The following is a 19,201-nucleotide window of genomic DNA, read 5'->3' on the forward strand; positions in this document are numbered from 1 at the left end:
CGTATAATTCGTGTTCAAGTCATTTGGCTCTATAGAAATGATACACAGGACACAACTTTATACACTGTAGTATTGGCAAAATATGCGCATCGTTTTATGCTGCACCAACACTGTTTTGAATGTTTTCTAGTAAACACATATTAGAAAACCTTGTTTAGCTGGCAGTTTACAAGCATTATTTTTAATTAACTTCAGACACCACATCAGTTAAGAAGTAGCTTCAATGTGGCAGGTTACGTTTGCTTTGTAGTGGCTAGCTACTCTTCTCTGAAGTACAGCTTTCATATGGCTGAGCTTTGTTGTTTGTAGAGTAATTGGTAATTTAACATTTTTAAAGTAACCTTCCCAGCATTGTACAAAAGAAGTCCCCTTACTCAAATCCTTCTTACCTCTTAACCATAATCTTTACCTTACCTGTCAGTATTTTAGGCACAAGAGCAATATATGAGAGAGAGAGAGAGAGAGAGAGAGAGAGAGAGAGTAACATACATAATAGAATTTAAAGTCACTGTGAAAGAGCAAATTTGCATCAGTTTTGTCTATAACACCACCATCAGACATAATCAAGCAATGGTAACAGATATTCCCACAGCGTTCTTCAGCAACGGCAGATATTAAATGGATTAATAGATTTCCAGTTGATCTGCTGCCTAGCTCTGTTTCTGTGGTTAGGACATAGTGGGAAGTCATAGTGGAAAGATGTAAAAGACTATTTTCATTAGATCGTAGACAGGGGATCCTGCATGGGAAGTGAAATTGCATTTACTCTTCTTCCCTACCGTAACATAATGGTTTATTGTGCTAATGCTCATACTGAGAGGCAATTACACAACAAACACTGCAAATGAGCTTGGTCATAAGAAAAACTTGCGCAAAGGTTATATATTTGTCTTGTATCGGGGTACATACATATTACATACTGTGGAATACACCATACCTGTTTTCATGTGTTTATATGTTTGCCTGGTTTCGGTTAGAATGTGTTTATTGATCCAAAACAAAATCTGACATGGAATAAAGTATCATAGCTGAAGTATATGATTCTGCAGGCACTACACACTTGTGTTCAATACAGTAATGTCACACTTATGACTTTTTACAATTCACTCATACACAGAGGAGGTGTTTTTTAAATAGAATAACAAAAAGATCATTAGCCTAAAGCTATGAGGCTGTAAGACTAGGTGGTTACCTGTGTTGAACTGATGCCAGGTGTTCAGTACTATAAGCTGTAATAGTAAGGGGAGGGGGGGGGTTTAAGAGGAAAAGAGAATTTAGTCAAATGACCCTTTTCAACAAGGAGTTACCCATTGTCTCAACTACCCAAGTACCCACTTACTCAAGTATCCATTTCTAATATCATCTTAAATTCCTGGCAGAAAAAGAACTACTGTTCTCAAGTGTAGGAAAACACTGGAGAGTGGGCTATAAACTGGACGATAGAATTCATTATGATGGCGTGTGAATGCACCAATTGAACTGTAGGAACTGGTTAATTATTAATTATAATGTGTTTATTGAGTGGTCAGGGTCTTAAAAACTAAACACACATGGTTCTTACATACGTGGGGATTGAAATATATGACATAATATGGCAATAACAACAATTCAAATACAAATACAAAAAAAAACACATGCACATGATCAGAAGAAAACAAATAGACCATATTCACATATCACATACATATTCAGTAAACCTATTTACAAATCACTGTGAAGGCCATACTTCTCCAAAAATGACCGTATATCTTTTCAAAACCTTATTTTTGATAGTGTCAGTACGTTAATAAACTGGCTGACAGTATCTTAACATATTCCTTTAGACCTGGTTTGTTCACACTTGTCCCATGTCCTAACGGTATGCAGAAGACAAACATCCATTGAGATTCTCTCACTTGCATGGATTTGTAACTCCTAAAATCCCTAAAGTCCTTATCTTGGGTCTCTGACATAGGCTAGGAATACATTCTCTCTGCTAATGTTCTCTCACAATGTTAAAGAAGCTATTGATTCCTATCACAAAATGAGATGCTTGTATATACCATATATATATATATATATATATATATATATATATATATATATATATATATATATATATATATATATATATAAGGTTTGTTTGTGTATGTATATATATATAATATATACATACACACACAAAAGCACTTATAATAGTGACCAGGTTACCCAAAGGTCACGGGACACATAAAGAACACATACATAAAGGGTCTGTTAAATAATGAAGAAATGATGACAAAATTGCTAAGATGGTGAGAAGTCCTTATCTAAAATGAGAAATAGGCCAGTAACAATAAAAATATCCCTCAAGAGAGCGTCAGAGTAAAATACATCATTACAATATGTCATTAATATTAACTGTGCTGAATTACAGATTGTCCATTGATACGGAACTGTCTAATTGTCCACAAAGTTCCATTCCACAGATATTAAACCTGTGTGTGAGTTAGCATGTAGCTTATCTTTAAGGAACGGAACGTGATGTAGCATCGTAGGGGGAGAAAAGAGAGGTCTGTTACTCTTTGACACTTATGCTATAGTGAGGCACATTATGTCACGCCCTGGTCCCTCTGTCTCCTGTGTCCCCCTTTTTTATCCATTTGTTCCCCCCCCCCCCCCCCCCCCCCCGTCAGTTTTTGGTTCAGTCCTGTTTAGTTTTTGTTCAATCATTGCTCTCACCTGTGTTTAGTTAGTTGTATCTTGTTTAGTTTGATATAAGTACTCCTTGGTTTCCTCTGTTTCTTTGTGTTGGCATTGTTTGGATTTTTCCTCCAGGTCACGTTTATTTTCTTGTTCTGCCATGGTTCTGTTCTGGAGTCTGTAAGTCTTGGACATTCTTGTTACTTTAAATAAAGAGAAAATTTGATCTGCATGTGCATCCAGCCTCTTTGGAGAGACGTGACACATTAGTGTACACTGCAGAGGGAGTCTTCAGAGGCCAGGCTTAAGGCGCAGGGACTTTGGACAGATGGAGTAAGAACTGTCCCTTTGCAGTGGATGATGATCCAGTCGTTCACAACACGAGATTGCAACTTCTTATTTGTGTTCTCTGTATATATGAGGAAAAAAGGACAAGGGAGGATAGAAATGAATATTTATCTCACCATACACATATCAAACTAAAAGCAAACACACAAAGAGATGAGAGAAAAAATTGAAGACTTGCCTGTATTGACAATGAATCTTAATTTTAAATGATGGAAACTGCAAGATTGAAAACAATATTGATTAAGCAATAATAAGTGCATTAAGTCCAGCGATAATCACATTTTATCATTATCAATAATAATAATAATAATTGTTGTTATTATTATTATTATTATAAGTATAGTCTCAAAGGGTTTTACATGTCAATAACAAAGTCAGATCAAAATTATATTATCCATAAATTTGAGAAATTAGATGTCTTATTTTAGCAAACATACCTACCCTTACGTTTACAGAACCACCAGAACATGAATCCAAATCCAAACACAACAACTGCACATGAAAGGGACACAACCACAGCACCTTGGATGGATGAGTCTGTTTTACTTACTGCAGACATGACATGAAATCATTTGGATTTATTGATTTTCATTCACATTAGCCACAAAAAATACAGAATGTGTCTCTCCATTATGCTGTGGATATTTACAGCATTTTAAACAACAAATCTGTGACATGATTATTAAAATGAAAAACTGTGAATTCATCTGCGAATTCAGCAGGATCTTACCCCAGGTTCGAGTGATATTTCCAGGAATGCTGCTATGCTGGACCACACAGCTGTAGTGATGTATGTCTGTGTGTTCTGCTGGTATCACAACACTCTTTCTTATCTGATAAGAACCATCCCCATTTGGTAACACCTCACCTTCAATAACCCCCTCAACCACAGGCTGCATGTCTGACTCAAACCACTGAACCTGCACTGTTCGTGGGTAGAACCCAGTCACATGACACGTGATCTCTGTGAAGGGAGAGCTTTGCCGCTCGAATAGACTGACCTCTGGAACTGCGGAATGAGTGAATGAATGAATGAATGGATGAATGAGTGAATGAATGAATGAATGAATGAATGGATGAATGGATGGATGAATGGATGAATGGATGAATGAATGAATGAATGAATGAATGAATGGATGAATGAATGGATGAATGAACAAATGAATGAATAAATAAGTGAATGAATGAATGAAAAAAGACAGATAATAACCATATACAACATCACTCTCATGTAGAAATTAGCAGCTTATCCTCTTTCCTTCTTTTAATTTTTTTTTCATTCATTTTCAAGACTACTGCAGTGTAAACTTCATGTACTGACCACGACACTAATGCTGTATTTGTAGTAATTTCTAGTAATTTCTTGAATTGGTTTCTTGGTCAGTTTCCGACAACTAAAAGAAACATGTACTTCTCTGTTAAAAACAGACTTGTTCAGTCATGAAGACAAATCTGGACTTTAGAATTTTACCTTTTCTCATGTTTAGTCTGGGGTCATGTTGCAGGAATGTTTTAATTATATCAAAACACCGTGTTTTGTATGAAGACACAAGAAAATCCACGTCGGCTTGGTCTCTCTCCCTCAGCGTCTTATAGAGGATGGCTTGAGGCACCACAGCTATAAATGTTTTGGTCACAGTGTCGAGGCTTAAAAAATCCTTGCCGTTAAATGCATGAGTTAAAAAGGCTTGTGTAGTTCCACCAGGATGGAGCTCACATCGACCGTGGGCCTGATATATGTTTGTGGAAGCACCTAAAATGTTGAATAGTATTTATTGGTTCAAATACATTACTTCAAAACATGAACAAAAGGTGCTCACTAAACATAGCAAGTCTAATGTTCATGGTGTTTTTTGAGGTGGAATAGGCCATTTACCTGTTAAGTTAAACTGCTGGGTAGCTGATTTCAGACCTGCTGCTAAAAGTTCTTTGTTAAACCGTGCTCTGGCAATGCCATTATTCCACAATGGCGCAGTTTCATTGTTGATCCACTCAGGGACTGGTATTGCACCTTTCATATTACTGTCATAGTAGAAGACTGGCGCATCATCCACAGCTAACACCTCAAAATATTCTGGCAAGTCAAGGCCATGTGATCCAACGGCAAGAACATTCAGTGAATGTACATCTGTAAAATATTACAGAATTTATTCTGTGACCATTCAGACAAACAGGAAAACTAAAAATGTCATTTCAGAACATTTTTAAACCAGAGTGATCTGTTTGTTGCACAAATGAAAACGATTAAAATATGTTTTTTTAAAACCATGTGTAGCATATTGCATAGATTATGGACCAGATTTCAGCAATTTTAAAACTCAGTAATCTGAATTCATACAGATTGAACAAGCCCGGTAATATTCTACAACACCGTGACTGTTTATGCTCAACAGGGAAGTCTAATAGGCTTCTCTCTGAAGTTACTGCTGTTTTCAACCTAAGGAGTAAGCAAAGGGAAACAGCAAAACAAATAATTTATATTTCAGTCATTTTAATTGTAGCTTACAATATAATGTTTATCGTGCCAGCCAAGCATTATCCTGGTAAACTGTACTTTATTGTGATTGAAAACGATTCCAGTAAAGACGTTTACAGCAGTGACATATGCTCTCGTGCGAAAGTATCAAAATTGGCGAAATCTTCTCAAGATTAAATTAGGATATATATGTAGATTTAACGCTGCCTACTCGTTAGAACTGGAAAACGTGTTAGTGGTAGAACTGACCCGTAGATAAGGTAGGCTACCATTTGGCTTACTCTCAAAATGGAATGAGCACAAAGCGAAATATTCAAACACGATGTACATTCATTCGCACTAAATGGTTCAAGTTGTTGTGGACCTTTGAAATAATTAGGCGTTGTTAATATTTTATGACGAGTTTCTGTTGTGTGGTTTTGTTTGTGTTGGCTCTCTTCCTCTTGTTGTTGTTTTCATCTCTCTCTCTCTCTCTCTCGTGGTGCGTAGTTCTTCCTCCTGTCCTCCTGTCATAAGCACCTGGCACAAGACACTGTGACAGGCGGCGTTCGCTATTACCGAAGGAGGTGACTTTACAACGCCTTTATAAAACTGATGAAATGTCTCAGTGGGCTGTATCGAACAGCTGGCTTGGGATGATCTCGCAGGCAGGCTGTGAATGGCAGAGATCCCCGTCGGACTTGGTAAGGCTACACGAAGAAGCCTGAAGTTTTAATTCATGACATGGACTGTTTGTCAAGTTTTAAATGAGATATGGAACTCACCTCCAGACGATAGCTGAAGAAATTTTAAAATAAGAAAAAAGCACATTAAATTCCTCATGTCTACAATCTTCTATCGTCAGGCACCCGGAGAACAGTCAGACTGCGTTAAACCGAAAGGAGATACACCGGGCTAAATAAGGGTGTGTCTGCAAACTGAGCACCCAAAGAGTTCCTCACCTGAATGTAACCAGAAACACAGCAGCTTTGCCTACATTTTGTAACTCCGACTTGCAGAGTTGCTTTTATTTTTGGACACTCGCGCCTTATACGCGAATAGTCTTAAACGGAAAGCACACACAAGGAAAAAAGATGTAATTGAAAAAAAAATCTCGGAGGCTCAAACGAACGTTAAATTAATCTGGAAACAATACAGAGCCACATTACTTCCGCCGTATGCGGTGTTGTCTTTTCTCTTTGAAGTGAATTCCAGTCATTTCTTCACCAAACGAAAAACCGAGACTGGTTTTGCGCCATAGCGCACATTGCATCACCACAGGCTTTTCTTGCAGTTGAGTCTTGAATTCACCTTATATGAACTATAAATGCCTATTAATTACTTTTCAACCAATTTAGTGTAAAAAGCTGAGAATTCCATTCAGTCTATTTTATAATACAAGGTGCTGAGATCTCCCTCTCTCTCTCTGGACCATAATCATACATGATGATGATATATACAAAGTGTGTCCACACGGGGCTCCAATAGTTAAGCCTGGCACACTATATGCCACCATGCATTGGGTCATTGCAGTGTTGTCCATGATAACTGCAAGTGTTTCACAGAAAAAAAAATTACTCAAAATAGATAAAGGAAATAGATCTCTTCCCTCTTTTCCATTAACGGAACGATCGAACGCAGCTTGAAACAGTGACTTAAAACAGGCGTGAGATCAGACCTCCTCACCCCCTCTCAACCAAACTGTGGTGGACCACTCTAAGGTTTGTCCAGATAATTTGGAATTCGCAGTGGTCACCTTTGTGGCGTCTGGAAGTGAAGGGTAACGGGTAAAGCATAAATGACACCGCAATAGGAAACCTTTATATTCAGATGCACCAATCGGTGAGTTTCACTGGTGTTTTAGAAGGACATGGAGAGAATCCTGAGGCCACAGTGGAACTGAAGGCACTAGAGAAGAAGGTGCTGGGGTATGTTGTTGAATCTGCCTTATGACTTCATCCAGGGCTGAGCCTTGTCATGTTACTTCCCACTGCTGATCCACCACCACAGTGCTCAGGGCTGGCATCAACAGGGTTGAGTTAATGGAGGCATATATATTGTTTTTTGAGACATGGCACACAATTTTTTCCGAAAAATGCATTTTAGATGGATTCTATGAACACCTGCTGCATGTCTTTGAAAAGGAAAAAAAAATCTGATATAAAATCTCATACCAGAAATGCTGAATTTTACTGGAGCTGCACCCTTGATTTGAGCATAATGATTTTATTCTAATATGTAATATACAGCAATATACACTATAACAATTCACACATAGTCAGTCCGGAAACAGAACTACAACAGGTCTGTTCGCCTACAGCTATGAGGCCCTAAAACCGGATAAACAATTGACATACACTACCTGGCCAAAAAAAAAAAAGTTGCAATTTGGATTTGGAGCCTCTGGAGGCAAGTGTTATGATCTGGGGTTGCTTCAGTTGGTCAGGTCTAGGCTCAGCAATGTTATGCGGCAATAAAATGAGGTCAGCTGAGGACCTGAATGTACTGAATGACCAGGTTATCCCATCAATGGATTTTTTCTTCCCTGATGGCACGGGCACATTCCAGAACGACAATGCCAAGATGCATCGGGCTCAAATTGTGAAAGAGTGGTTCAGGGAGGATGAGGAATAATTTTCACACATGAATTGGCCACCACAGAGTCCTGACTTTAATCCCAGTGAAACTCTTTGGGATGTGCTGGAGAAGACTTTACAGACTGGTTGGACTCTCCCGTTGTCAACAAGATCTCAGCCAAAAATCAGTGCGACTCCAGATGGAAATAAATGTTGTGACGTTGAATAAGCTTGTTGAAACAATTCCATGGTGAATGTGCAACTTTTTTTTGGCCAAGCAGTGTACATAGTTCTTACAAATGGCAGTCCTCCTTACATACATGAGGAATTAATATAAGACATAAGATGGCAATGACAACAGCTCAAATTCAAAATCAGTGCAAGGTCAAAATCAAGAAAGAAAGAAATTATATTCACAGATCAATTTCTTGCTCATTAAATCTATTTAATAATCATTGCCAAAGGCAAAATTCCACTGCCAAAGCTACAACATGCACCAGTGAGGAACCTATCAGCAGTAACTGTGAGCAGGCATGGGCAGTTTACCTGCCAAACTGTTGGGTTTTTAATGAAAACGAGTATGGGAGAGGACACACCGCATTCTTTCACGGTATGTTTATCAACGCATGGTCCACCAGGCATAAACAAACAACTGTGACAAATCAGAGCATGTAGCAATCACCCCCAAAAAAAGAAACAACATGAATGTTCCTGTCTTCTCTTTACCTCCAGGTCCTCATTTCTCTCTTTCACACTGCAGTATGTCTTCCCTAGTGTATAGCTTTTGCCATAGCACCATCTACTGGACATTAGTATGTACAGCAATAAACACAAGCAGTATCTGCACTGAAAAAGGAACAGCCTAGGATCAGGTGGTTGATGGTGTGATACCAAGTTTGCCTTATTCAGTTTGTTGTGGAAGGGAGTAACTGGAGAGGGAGGATTGAACAGTTTTCATTCTACACTGAATAGAGTAAGTAAATACATACATTACTGGACACATGGAGGCTATTAAATGGACTTAAAACTTTATTCTATTAATTTCGTTTTGCAGATACATGATCTTGAAATCTCACTCACACTCACACACTCTGGGCCTTATTGTAGTTCAATGATGCATTCAGATTAAAAGTCCATCCCAACATGATTCTGATCAAAAATAAAACTTAAACACCATCTCCCATGATCCCATTTATAGAAAAATACTGTAATGTGTCAACACTGCATAGAGTTACACAGTAAAAATAGATTCTTCCTGAGAATGCTGAGATTCCTCTAGAAAGTTAACAGTTCTATACAGCCTAACAATCCAAACTGGCATACACAGAGACAAAGTATTTTTACATGTGTATTTAAAATAGATTTGTCTCAAACAATACAAAATTTAACACTGAAAAGAACCACACTGTAGAATTGAAATAATTTTGCAACTTTGTTTTCAGGGCACATTACCATTGTGCATTTACGGTAACATATGACAAAAAACAAGGACAAAAAACAAAAACAGTTCTTTCATAAGCCCTGTCCATCTGAGAAAGAACATAAAGTGGCAATTACAGTCATGTGTTCAGTGGTGCAGACGAGGGGGAAACAGTGTTATATTATGATACAATAAATCAGAGTGCATTTTTTTGTGAATAGCACAGATCACAAAAAAAGAATCAAGGGAGACCCCTTTTAATCAACTTCCCTTTGCACTTCTAATAGCTCAAAAGCCAAAAGACACCTTTTTTTTCCAAATACGACCAATAGTAATTGGCTCACAGTGTTGTACTTCCATTGCAAACTTCAGCAATACATTTAAGCGTTTTAATGCAAATTTAAGACAAAAGTTAAGCTAAGGTTTAATCTTTCCTGTGCCTTTTGGTGTGTCTTACTTCAGTCCCTCCATCAGCTCCTTCTCAACATCACGCCTGACACCTGAGAAAGAAAGGCACTGTTATGGTTGAGCTCATTCTAACAAAACAAGACACAGTACAGAAAGCAGATAAATGTTTCATCCTTACTCTTTTTCTTTTTTTTTAACTCCTCTTCCTCTTACACCACAAGTTACACCCCGAGTTACAGCTTACAGCTCAGCACCATGCACTTGATACTACAATAGGAATAGACAAAACAAGATGTACAGGAAAACAGAGAAGGGGTGGCTTGGGTAGTAAATAAGGGAAATTATTTTTGCTTTCTTGAACTGTTTGTTAAAGAACAATTGAAGATTATATACATATGAAATAACAGAGCTGTGTCTTTAACAGAATATTTTTTTGCTGTGTCTTCATCTGTGACATCTGCAAACAAAGAAATGAACAACTAAATAAATAAATAATCAAGACAACAGAAAATGCATTAAAATTTCAGAATCAGTGAGGTTCAGACTTGATTACCCATTTGTCCGTGGCACCACCAACATACAAATAGAACAGCTGCTATAACAGCTGACATAACTGCAATGGCAATGATGGTCAGTGTTCCAATGGCCTTTCCAGTGTAAGAGCTTTCATCCAAATCTGTCACAGATCAAACCAGATAGTCCCATTGCATTAACCACTACATGAAACAATAACAAAACACAGATGTTGATGCCTGATATAGCTTTCAAACATTAAAATATTTAAAAAGTTCAGGAATATTATAGAAATAACTGAAAAGTTTTCAGCAGGATCTTACCCCAGGCTTTGGTGATATTTCCAGGTATGCTGCTATGTTGGACCACGCAGCTGTAGTGATGTATGTCTGTGTGTTCTGCTGGTATCACAACACTCTTTCTTATCTGATAAGAACCATCTCCATTTGGTAACACCTCACCTTCAATAACCCCCTCAACCACAGGCTGCATGTCTGATCCAAACCACTGAACCTGCACTGTTCTTGGGTAGAACCCAGTCACATGACATGTGATCTCTGTAAAGGCAGATCTTTGCTTCCTTCTGGAACTGCAAAATAAAGAAAATAACAATAACGAGACATCATTTCATTATTTTCTTCACACACGGAAACCCATTACCGATGGCCTAAATCTTCTTACAAACCCTGACCTCTGGAATTACAGAACAAATTTAAAAAAATAAATAAATAAAAGACTATTGCTTAATCTTCCACAGGAAGCAGTAGTTCTCCACTGCAGTGTGAACCTCATTTACCAGCAATTCACTATATGTATTTCAGACAAACTGTATTTCATAGATTTTTTGTTCTTCTTCGTTTTTTGTTGCATTGCTTTTCTCAGACTGTTTTAATACTGAACACAAATCTTACCTTTCTTCACACGTAGTCTAGGGTTGTGTTGCAAAAATAACTTAATTTCCTCAGCACATTTCGTTGTGTAGAAAGAGACAAGGTTTTCAAAGTGGGCATGATCTCTCTCTCGCAGTCTCTTATAGCGGAGTGCTTGGGGAACTGTGATTATGAACTCTTTTTTCTCAGTATCAAGACTTAAAAAGTCCATGCCATTAAATGCATGAGTTAAAAAGCCTCTCACAGTTCCATCAGAGTGGAGGTCACATCGACCATGGGCCTGATAAACGTTAACGTCAGTGAGGGCACCTAAAATTTCAACAGACTTTATTAGTTTAAAGTTGTAAATATGAACATTGTCATTCAAAGTGCTGAATATTGTCCTTATGTCCATGCTAGCAATAGTGAACATGAAAGGTTCATTAAATACAATGTATACTATGGGTATAATGTTTTTTTTGTTTTGTTTTGTTTTTTGTAGGTCAAACAAGCAATTTACCTGTCATGTTAAACTGCTGGACTGCCGTCTTCATGCCCAGCATCTGTTTATATTTGTTGTGATATGATCTGGAATTCATGTCCCTCCAGTACTGTTGTGCAGCGTTGCTGTTCAGCCACTCAGGGGCAGTTACCGCACTTCTCATATTACTGTCATAGCGGAAGACTTGCACATCGTCCACAGCTATCACCTCAAAATACTCTGGTAGGTTAAGGCCATGTGATCCAACAAAAACTGCATCCAGTGAATGTACATCTATTGAAATACGAGAAAACTCACAACTGTCAATGACAATTGAGCTCCATAGTCATACCAGGTATTTTATTAAGTATGCCAATCACTTCAGTCAACATTCTTTTTATAACAATGTCTACACAAATGAGATACCAAATCAAAAATGCCGAGATATTATCTCTGTTTATGGAATTACACAATATAATATTTAACATGCTGCCAATACGGTCATTTTGGTAAACTGTCTCAAACTGTATCTGTTACAATATGGTTTTGGATTTCTGGAGGCCTGTTTCAAGAAAGAGAAGTGTGTATACCTATGTGTACACCAATCAAGTGTTTGATTTTTGAGAATTTTACATTTGGACCAGTTAGCTGTGTTTCAGTTGCAAGAGGTTTTAGTACTGCAGGGGAGTGTTGCCAAGGCAATGAGGAAAAACTATGGTTGCCACCTACTAATGCGTGATATGACTAACATTCCTGGTAGTTCGAAACCTGATCTATTAAAAGTGTTATCAAGCCATTAAGAGCTAAGTAAAACAAATAAACAAAAACAAAGTACTTGTATGCATTACTGCCTTCTACACTGTCTATTTACAAACCAGCACAAACCATAAAAAAGTGCAGTAACACACCATGCAGTAGTAGCTGGAGCACACCACACAACCAGCAGGTGAGATGCTGGTCTCCTCTCAGAGACCTCTCCTCGACCCAACGGGGGGTTCAAAGTGAAAAGGTGTTCAAATGGGTGACCACACATCCAAAATAAGCTGCAACAGTGCCTGTAAGTAAATAGAGAAACCGGTCAAAGATTATTTGAGTGATGCAGAGGCTCTGGAGACGGGGGTCAGCAGTGGGTTGTTCTAAGAGTTAATGTGCGCAAACAGGAGGAGAATGAGACGCCATCATTTCTATGCTATAGATTAGGGCTCAGATAGCGCGTTCTGTTCACATTAGTCATTAGTGACGGAGCAGTCACATAACAGTCAGAGCGCTAGGTGTTTTCTCCCACTTAGTTGTTGGAGAAATATTACTCTCCTTTAAGATAACCACCGTAGCAACCATGATAAACAATGTAACAATAATGTATTCATTATTATAGGGGTGAACCAATGTAATCGTTTATATTAACCGCTATAACTATACAATCCTTTGTATTGCAAGAAACATCAAGTTCTCTTTGTTCAGAAAGAAGACACCTGTGTGGCCCTTTAGGGGACAGCATGTGAGATAAGGTCGGCGCCTCTGCCAGAGTGCTGTGGTCAGTCATAATATATGGAGAAGGTGAAATATTCCAGGTTTGTGATATATCTTACTCCACCACTAAGCAGGGCAGTAAATATTGGTGACGACGTATGGTAAACGTAAAGGAACTAAACAATAATAAAGTAACATAAACCAGCGATGAGAGGGGTCTGTGAAGATGGGCTAGCAGAGGTGCCCCACATACAAAGAGACATAGTAATGTGTATCTTTTTTTTTTTTTTTTTTTTTTTTTTTTTTGAGAAAACGTGTATAAAAACCGGTGCTTTGTGAGACGGCGTCAGTCACTCCCCGGGACCTGACTCAGTTTGTTGTATGCCTTTTGAACTATACAATAAACTTACACTGCATCTGATTCATTGTTAGACTCCTATTGTTTTGTCTCAGAACAGGTATCGTGTGGCGTTGGGACTCAGTCTCATTTGGCCCAGGCTGAGAATTTCACCCGCACAGTCTATAAATAACTTGGCAACAATCAATCCGATATCCTTCGTGAACTAAACCCACTTTTAGCGAATAATGGAGTTTGAGACAAGACCTTACTGCGTTACATACTGAGGATTTCAAGTGACAAAAATCAACTTTAGTTCATAATGCTCATTTGTTAAAAGTATCCTTTTCTTATATCCGCAAGTTACCTCAAACAGTCAAAACACCCAAACTTTACTGCAACTTAAATTCGGTCAAAGTCGGCAAAGCTCGTTTAAATGCTTCCAGCTCTTAAACGGAGCACTCGTGTATTGCATTTGTATAGTTGCTAAATTGTAATAAAAAGCCAGAAAAATTTCATCATGATCTTTCAATGCCATGTTAAAGCATAAATAACGCATTTAAAATGGTTGCCCACTCACCCGCGAACGACGGCTGAAGGAACATGAAAATAAAACATAAACACGATAATTTTGTCATAGTCACATTCACCTATTCCAAGAAGATTCGAAATACGAGCGTGAGAAAGAAAGTAAATATCACTTTCGATTTGCGTTCTTCAAAGACCTGCCATATTTAGCGGTCCGTCATTCACAGTAGGTTTGACTTTAGCAGCTGTGGAATGCTTGGTGAGGGGCCGAAAGGAGGTGGAACGGCGGGCGTACCAGAAAGCCCAGGCTATACGGTCAGTGTAATCGATGTACAGACAAACCTAATCATTCACCCTCACTCATTATCTAAGCCGCTTATCCCAGTTTAGGGTCGCGGGGGGTGCTGGAGCCTATCCCAGCGCTCATAGGGCGAAAGGCGGGGAAACACGCTGGATAGGTCGCCAGTCCATCGCAGACACACAGACAAACACACATTCATATCTAGGGGCAATTTAGTGTCTCCAATTCGCCTAACCTGCATGTCTTTGGACTGTGGGAGGAAACCGGAGCTCCTAGAGGAAACCCTTGCAGTCACAGGGAGAACATGCAAACTCCACACAGAGAGGACCCGGGCCGCCCAGCCAGGAGTTGAACCCGAGACCTTCTTGTTGCGAGGCTGCCCACTGTGCCACCTTGCCACCCTACAAACCTAATCATTCTGTTCAAAACAAAATTAACTTAAAAACAAACTTAAGTATTCTGTACTGTGCCCATCTTACCAAACATTTTAATCGAAAGAACCAGAAGAGGGAGATTATATCTAAAAGCAATTTACATTTGATCAGTTGGCCTAGTAAGGGGTCAAGTGTAAGGGAATGAGTTAGTCTGCAGACCTGTTGGTAAGTTTTTCATAGAAGAAACAAGTGTTTAGGTGTTTCTTGAAAGTTGTGAAGGACTCTGCAGTATAGATGGGATTCCACCATTGAAGAACCACACATGAAAAGAGATGAGATTTTGACTCTCTGCTGTGCAGTGGTGGAATCACCAAATGTCATTCCCTCGCCTAATGTGGTGGGTGGTATGGTTCATAGGTCGCGAGGGGGACCTTATGTAGGTAGGTGCAGTTCCACTGGTTGCTCTGAATGTAACCGAATGCAAGCAGATGTGTAACCTCTCTTATGTTTTATATTTTATGCTATAAAATGTAAAAAAAAAAAAAAAAAATCCTCTGTACTATGCGTACTGTACTGCAGGTTTTGTTCGCAGATATTTGCTTTAGCGTTGCGGGATATACAGGAGCGGGGTACTAAAAATCACTCATTTGCATTCCTGCTGCGATCTTTTGCTTATGAGGTAGTTAAACCTGATTGATGCACTAAATGTAAGTCGCTTTGGTTTAAAAGCTTCGTCGAAATAGCAAATTGCAGACTCAGGGAACCGGTTGAGGGAGACGAGGAGGGGTGTGGCGTGTGCTTGTTTGATTCAAGTCCAAATGTACTACAGCGTTATGGATCACCGGCAGTGGTTTATAGTAGAGGCTGGTAGGCTCGTCTGTGGAGAGTTGCAGTAGACCAGTCTTGAGATCGCAAGTTCCTGCACATGGAGTTGGGCTGCATGCTCTGGCTAATACTGATTAAAATATGTTTTAATAAATCCTAACAATTGTCAGGATACAAGCTTAGGTTTGGATCACTAATAAGTGGACTGCATGCCTTTAGTGACCTAGGCCAGTTACATACCGATTATTTAAGTAATCAGGAAATATTTAATAAACTCCTACTATGACATTTAATAAATTCTTATTTATTTACAAAATTATTTTCAATCTAAGTATTTCCAATCTGATAATGCAGAGTGTTTTCTCAAATGGCTGCAATGCATAAACTTTACACACCATTTACTGCCATGTATTGGGTTAATGGAGTCTCACTCAAGATGACTGGAAATGTATGAAATCAAATTCATCCACCTCAGATAAAGGACATCGCAAAATCAGACACTACTTTTATTTACAGTATTACATTAGACATAGGCCACTCTGATGCCCATCCTGTCCACACTGGAATGTTACATAGAATTTAGAAGTTTTTTGAAAAGTGGCCTCAATGAAGAAAGCATTGTAAACAAGTGATATTTAAAATGCCTGTATCTGCACGGCCAGTACAAAATCCAACAAAAGAGAAAACCACAGAGCTGAATAACATAACTCTACACTGTGCATCTTAGTAACCATAAGTGTTTCTTGAAACACCAGGTGGTGTGACTTGGACACATCATCAGTGATGAACTCAGGATCATAGGATGTTTTGGGTCTTAGATCATCAGACACCCTCACCTGGGCGACCCAGCCGGGGGTGATCAGTCCCCGGCTTGTGTCCAAGTAGCACGCAACACTACGGATCACCCCTCTTGATCCACAGCCACCTCAACGCTTTTTCTGCAGCTTCAAAGATGTTCTTGGTGCCTCTTCTTTCCTGCAACCCTCTAATGCCAAGGATACATGATGATGACATACACAGAGTGTTTCCTACACGTGGCTCCAATACCTAAGCCTGGCACACCATGCATAGGGTCGTCACTAGAGTCTTGTCCAAGGTAGCTGCGAGTGTTTCACGAGAAATTCACTCCAATTAGATAAAGGTGCTCCATTTGAATATCTTTCCTCAAACCCTGTCGATAGATGGTGCAGAAAGCAGGCTCATCTCAGCATTTCTGAAAGACGGCACATGATAGGCAGTGGTTCAGCCGCCCTGGGTTGGCTGGATTAGCCTCTCTCCTCCCTCTTTTACATCAATAGGATGATTGAACGCAGCTTGAAACTGGGACTCAAAACAGGCACGGGATCAGACCTCCTCACCTACTCTCTGCCCAGCTGTGGTGGACCCCTCTGAGGTTTGTCCAGATAATTTGGAAATCACAGTGGCCACTTTTGTGGTGTCTGAAAGAGAAGGGTAGCAAGTAAAGCATAAGTCACACTGCAACAGGAAACCTTTATATTCAGATGCACCATCCTTGTAGCAATCAATGAGTTTCACTGGCGTTTCAGAAGGACATGGAGAGAGAGGACAGGAGCCATAGTGGAGCTGAAGGCACTGGCGGAGGATGTGACTGGGTAAGTTATTTTAGTCTGCCTTACGACTTCATTCAGGGCTGAGCCTTGTCGTGTTAGTTCCAACTGCTGATCCACCACCACAGTGCTCAGGGCTGGCATCAATGAGCTAATGGAGGCATATTTTCTTTTTTGAAACGTGACACAAGTTTTCGATACATGCATTTTACATGGATTCTTTGAACACCTGCTGCATGACTTTAAAAAGGACAAAAAATCTGATATAAAAATCTTGTACCAGAAATGCTGAATTTTACTGGAGCTGCACTCTTGATTTGAGTATAATATTTATACTGTGCATGTGTTTTGCCTGGGTTTTGTTTTCATCCATTTGTTTTGCTTGCGTCTTGTTTTCCTCTCTCTCTCTCTCTCCCTCTCTCTCTCTCTCTCTCTTCTCTCACTATACTCCCCAGACACAGGTATCCAGCTGCGGCGGGAAGCAGCTGTCAATCACCATCTGGCCTGGCGTTGCGACCCGCCTCCTCTGTTCGGCCAGGGACGGAGCGCTCGAATTTAAAGATACCGGATAGGTATTGTGCAGATCTCGCTGTTTTGACCGTTTGGGCTTGTCGTGCTTTGCTATTTACCAAACCTGCCTGTACCATGTTTTGACCTTGCATCATTTGTTGACTTTGATTTTGGATTGTGTCTCGGTTTGGTTTGCCTTCGGTTATCGTGGGAGGGGGACACGTGACTACACGTGTTTCACACTGAAATCGCCCAGCTCAAATAAAAGAGACAAAAACAGAAAGCTCTCTTATTCACACAATTTTGTTAAAACACTGTAAAGTCTGTCCATGTTCTATACTACTGTATATTATTAAATCTGAAAAATCTTTTCATAAAGTAAGCACACAAAACAAGTACGTACAGTGTCAAAAGAAAACAAATTGCACTTTGGCACTATTTCAGCAGTGTGGTAGTGACTTACATGAGTCCATGACTTGTGTGTGTGTATGTATTTGAAATGGATGTGTGTTTGCAACCACTACAAAAATCCCTCAGTGAAAAGTACAACACGGCCATGAATATAATGTATTCTACACTAAAATATGGCAACCGATAGTATATGTCCTCACTGATGCAGAATAACTGAACAAATCTAAATGAAACAATGAACATAGTGACATGATTAAAGCAGTATGTTTAGAGGTTCAGACAAACAGTCAGCACTGTTCTACTCTGGTAACTACCAAATGACAGCACAAACAACTGGTCATCTGCACAGAGATACATCAGAACAATCAAGTGGGACTTTTTAAAGTCTACGTGCCTTTGTGTTACTAAGGATTAAAAAATAGTCGTATTTTCTTTTTCCTTTTTTTTAAACATGGGACATACTGTTTGGCACACATTGTACATACCTGTCCTCTACCCTTTCATCTATAGTCAGTTTCTGAACAGATATTACTTGGGCGGCAGACAATTCTCAACACAACAGTAATGCTGACATGGTAGTGGCGTGGTAGTGGAGTGGTAGTGACATGGTAGTGGCGTGGTAGTGGCGTGGTAGTGGCGTGGTAGTGGCGTGGTAGTGGAGTGGTAGTGACATGGTAGTGGCGTGGTAGTGGCGTGGTAGAGGAGTGGTAGTGACATGGTAGTGGCGTGGTAGTGGAGTGGTAGTGACGTGGTAGTGGCGTGGTAGTGGAGTGGTAGTGACATGGTAGTGGAGTGGTAGTGACATGGTAGTGACATGGTAGTGGAGTGGTAGTGGAGTGGTAGTGACATGGTAGTGGCGTGGTAGTGGCATGGTAGTGGCGTGGTAGTGACATGGTAGTGGAGTGGTAGTGGAGTGGTAGTGACATGGTAGTGGCGTGGTAGTGACATGGTAGTGGAGTGGTAGTGACATGGTAGTGGCGTGGTAGTGGCGTGGTAGTGACATGGTAGTGGAGTGGTAGTGACATGGTAGTGGAGTGGTAGTGACATGGTAGTGGAGTGGTAGTGGAGTGGTAGTGACATGGTAGTGACATGGTAGTGGCGTGGTAGTGACATGGTAGTGGAGTGGTAGTGATATGGTAGTGGAGT

General features: G+C 39.7%; 1 protein-coding gene across 1 annotated transcript; it reads right to left on the reverse strand.

Annotated features, from left to right (window-relative positions):
* Nucleotides 1–3,135: 3,135 nt before the first annotated feature.
* LOC115825540 (uncharacterized) lies at nt 3,136–18,838 on the reverse strand. The gene is made up of 12 exons (XM_030789324.1): nt 18,628–18,838; nt 16,929–17,005; nt 12,640–12,706; nt 11,771–12,025; nt 11,293–11,580; nt 11,063–11,072; nt 10,843–10,970; nt 4,886–5,083; nt 4,481–4,762; nt 3,740–4,018; nt 3,451–3,501; nt 3,136–3,140 (listed from the first exon to the last, which is right to left on the reverse strand). The coding sequence occupies exons 1-12, from the start codon at nt 18,836–18,838 to the stop codon at nt 3,136–3,138; spliced, it is 1,851 nt and encodes a 616-aa protein (XP_030645184.1).
* Between the last annotated feature and the right edge of the window lie 363 nt (nt 18,839–19,201).

This window comes from Chanos chanos, chromosome 12, assembly GCF_902362185.1.
Source record: "Chanos chanos chromosome 12, fChaCha1.1, whole genome shotgun sequence".
Classification (NCBI taxonomy): Eukaryota; Metazoa; Chordata; class Actinopteri; order Gonorynchiformes; family Chanidae; genus Chanos; species Chanos chanos.

Bases quoted from the DNA above. Each gene is read 5' to 3' on its own strand.
- LOC115825540 (XM_030789324.1), bottom strand. From the start codon at position 18,838: ATGTCACTACCACTCCACTACCACGCCACTACCACGTCACTACCACTC. The intron at 5,084-10,842 runs GTGAGGTGTTAC...TTGACTTGCCAG, and splicing joins GGTTGAGGGGGTTATTGAAG to AATATTTTGAGGTGTTAGCT. The intron at 4,019-4,480 runs GTAAAATTCTAA...CTCATTCCGCAG, and splicing joins CAGACTAAACATGAGAAAAG to TTCCAGAGGTCAGTCTATTC.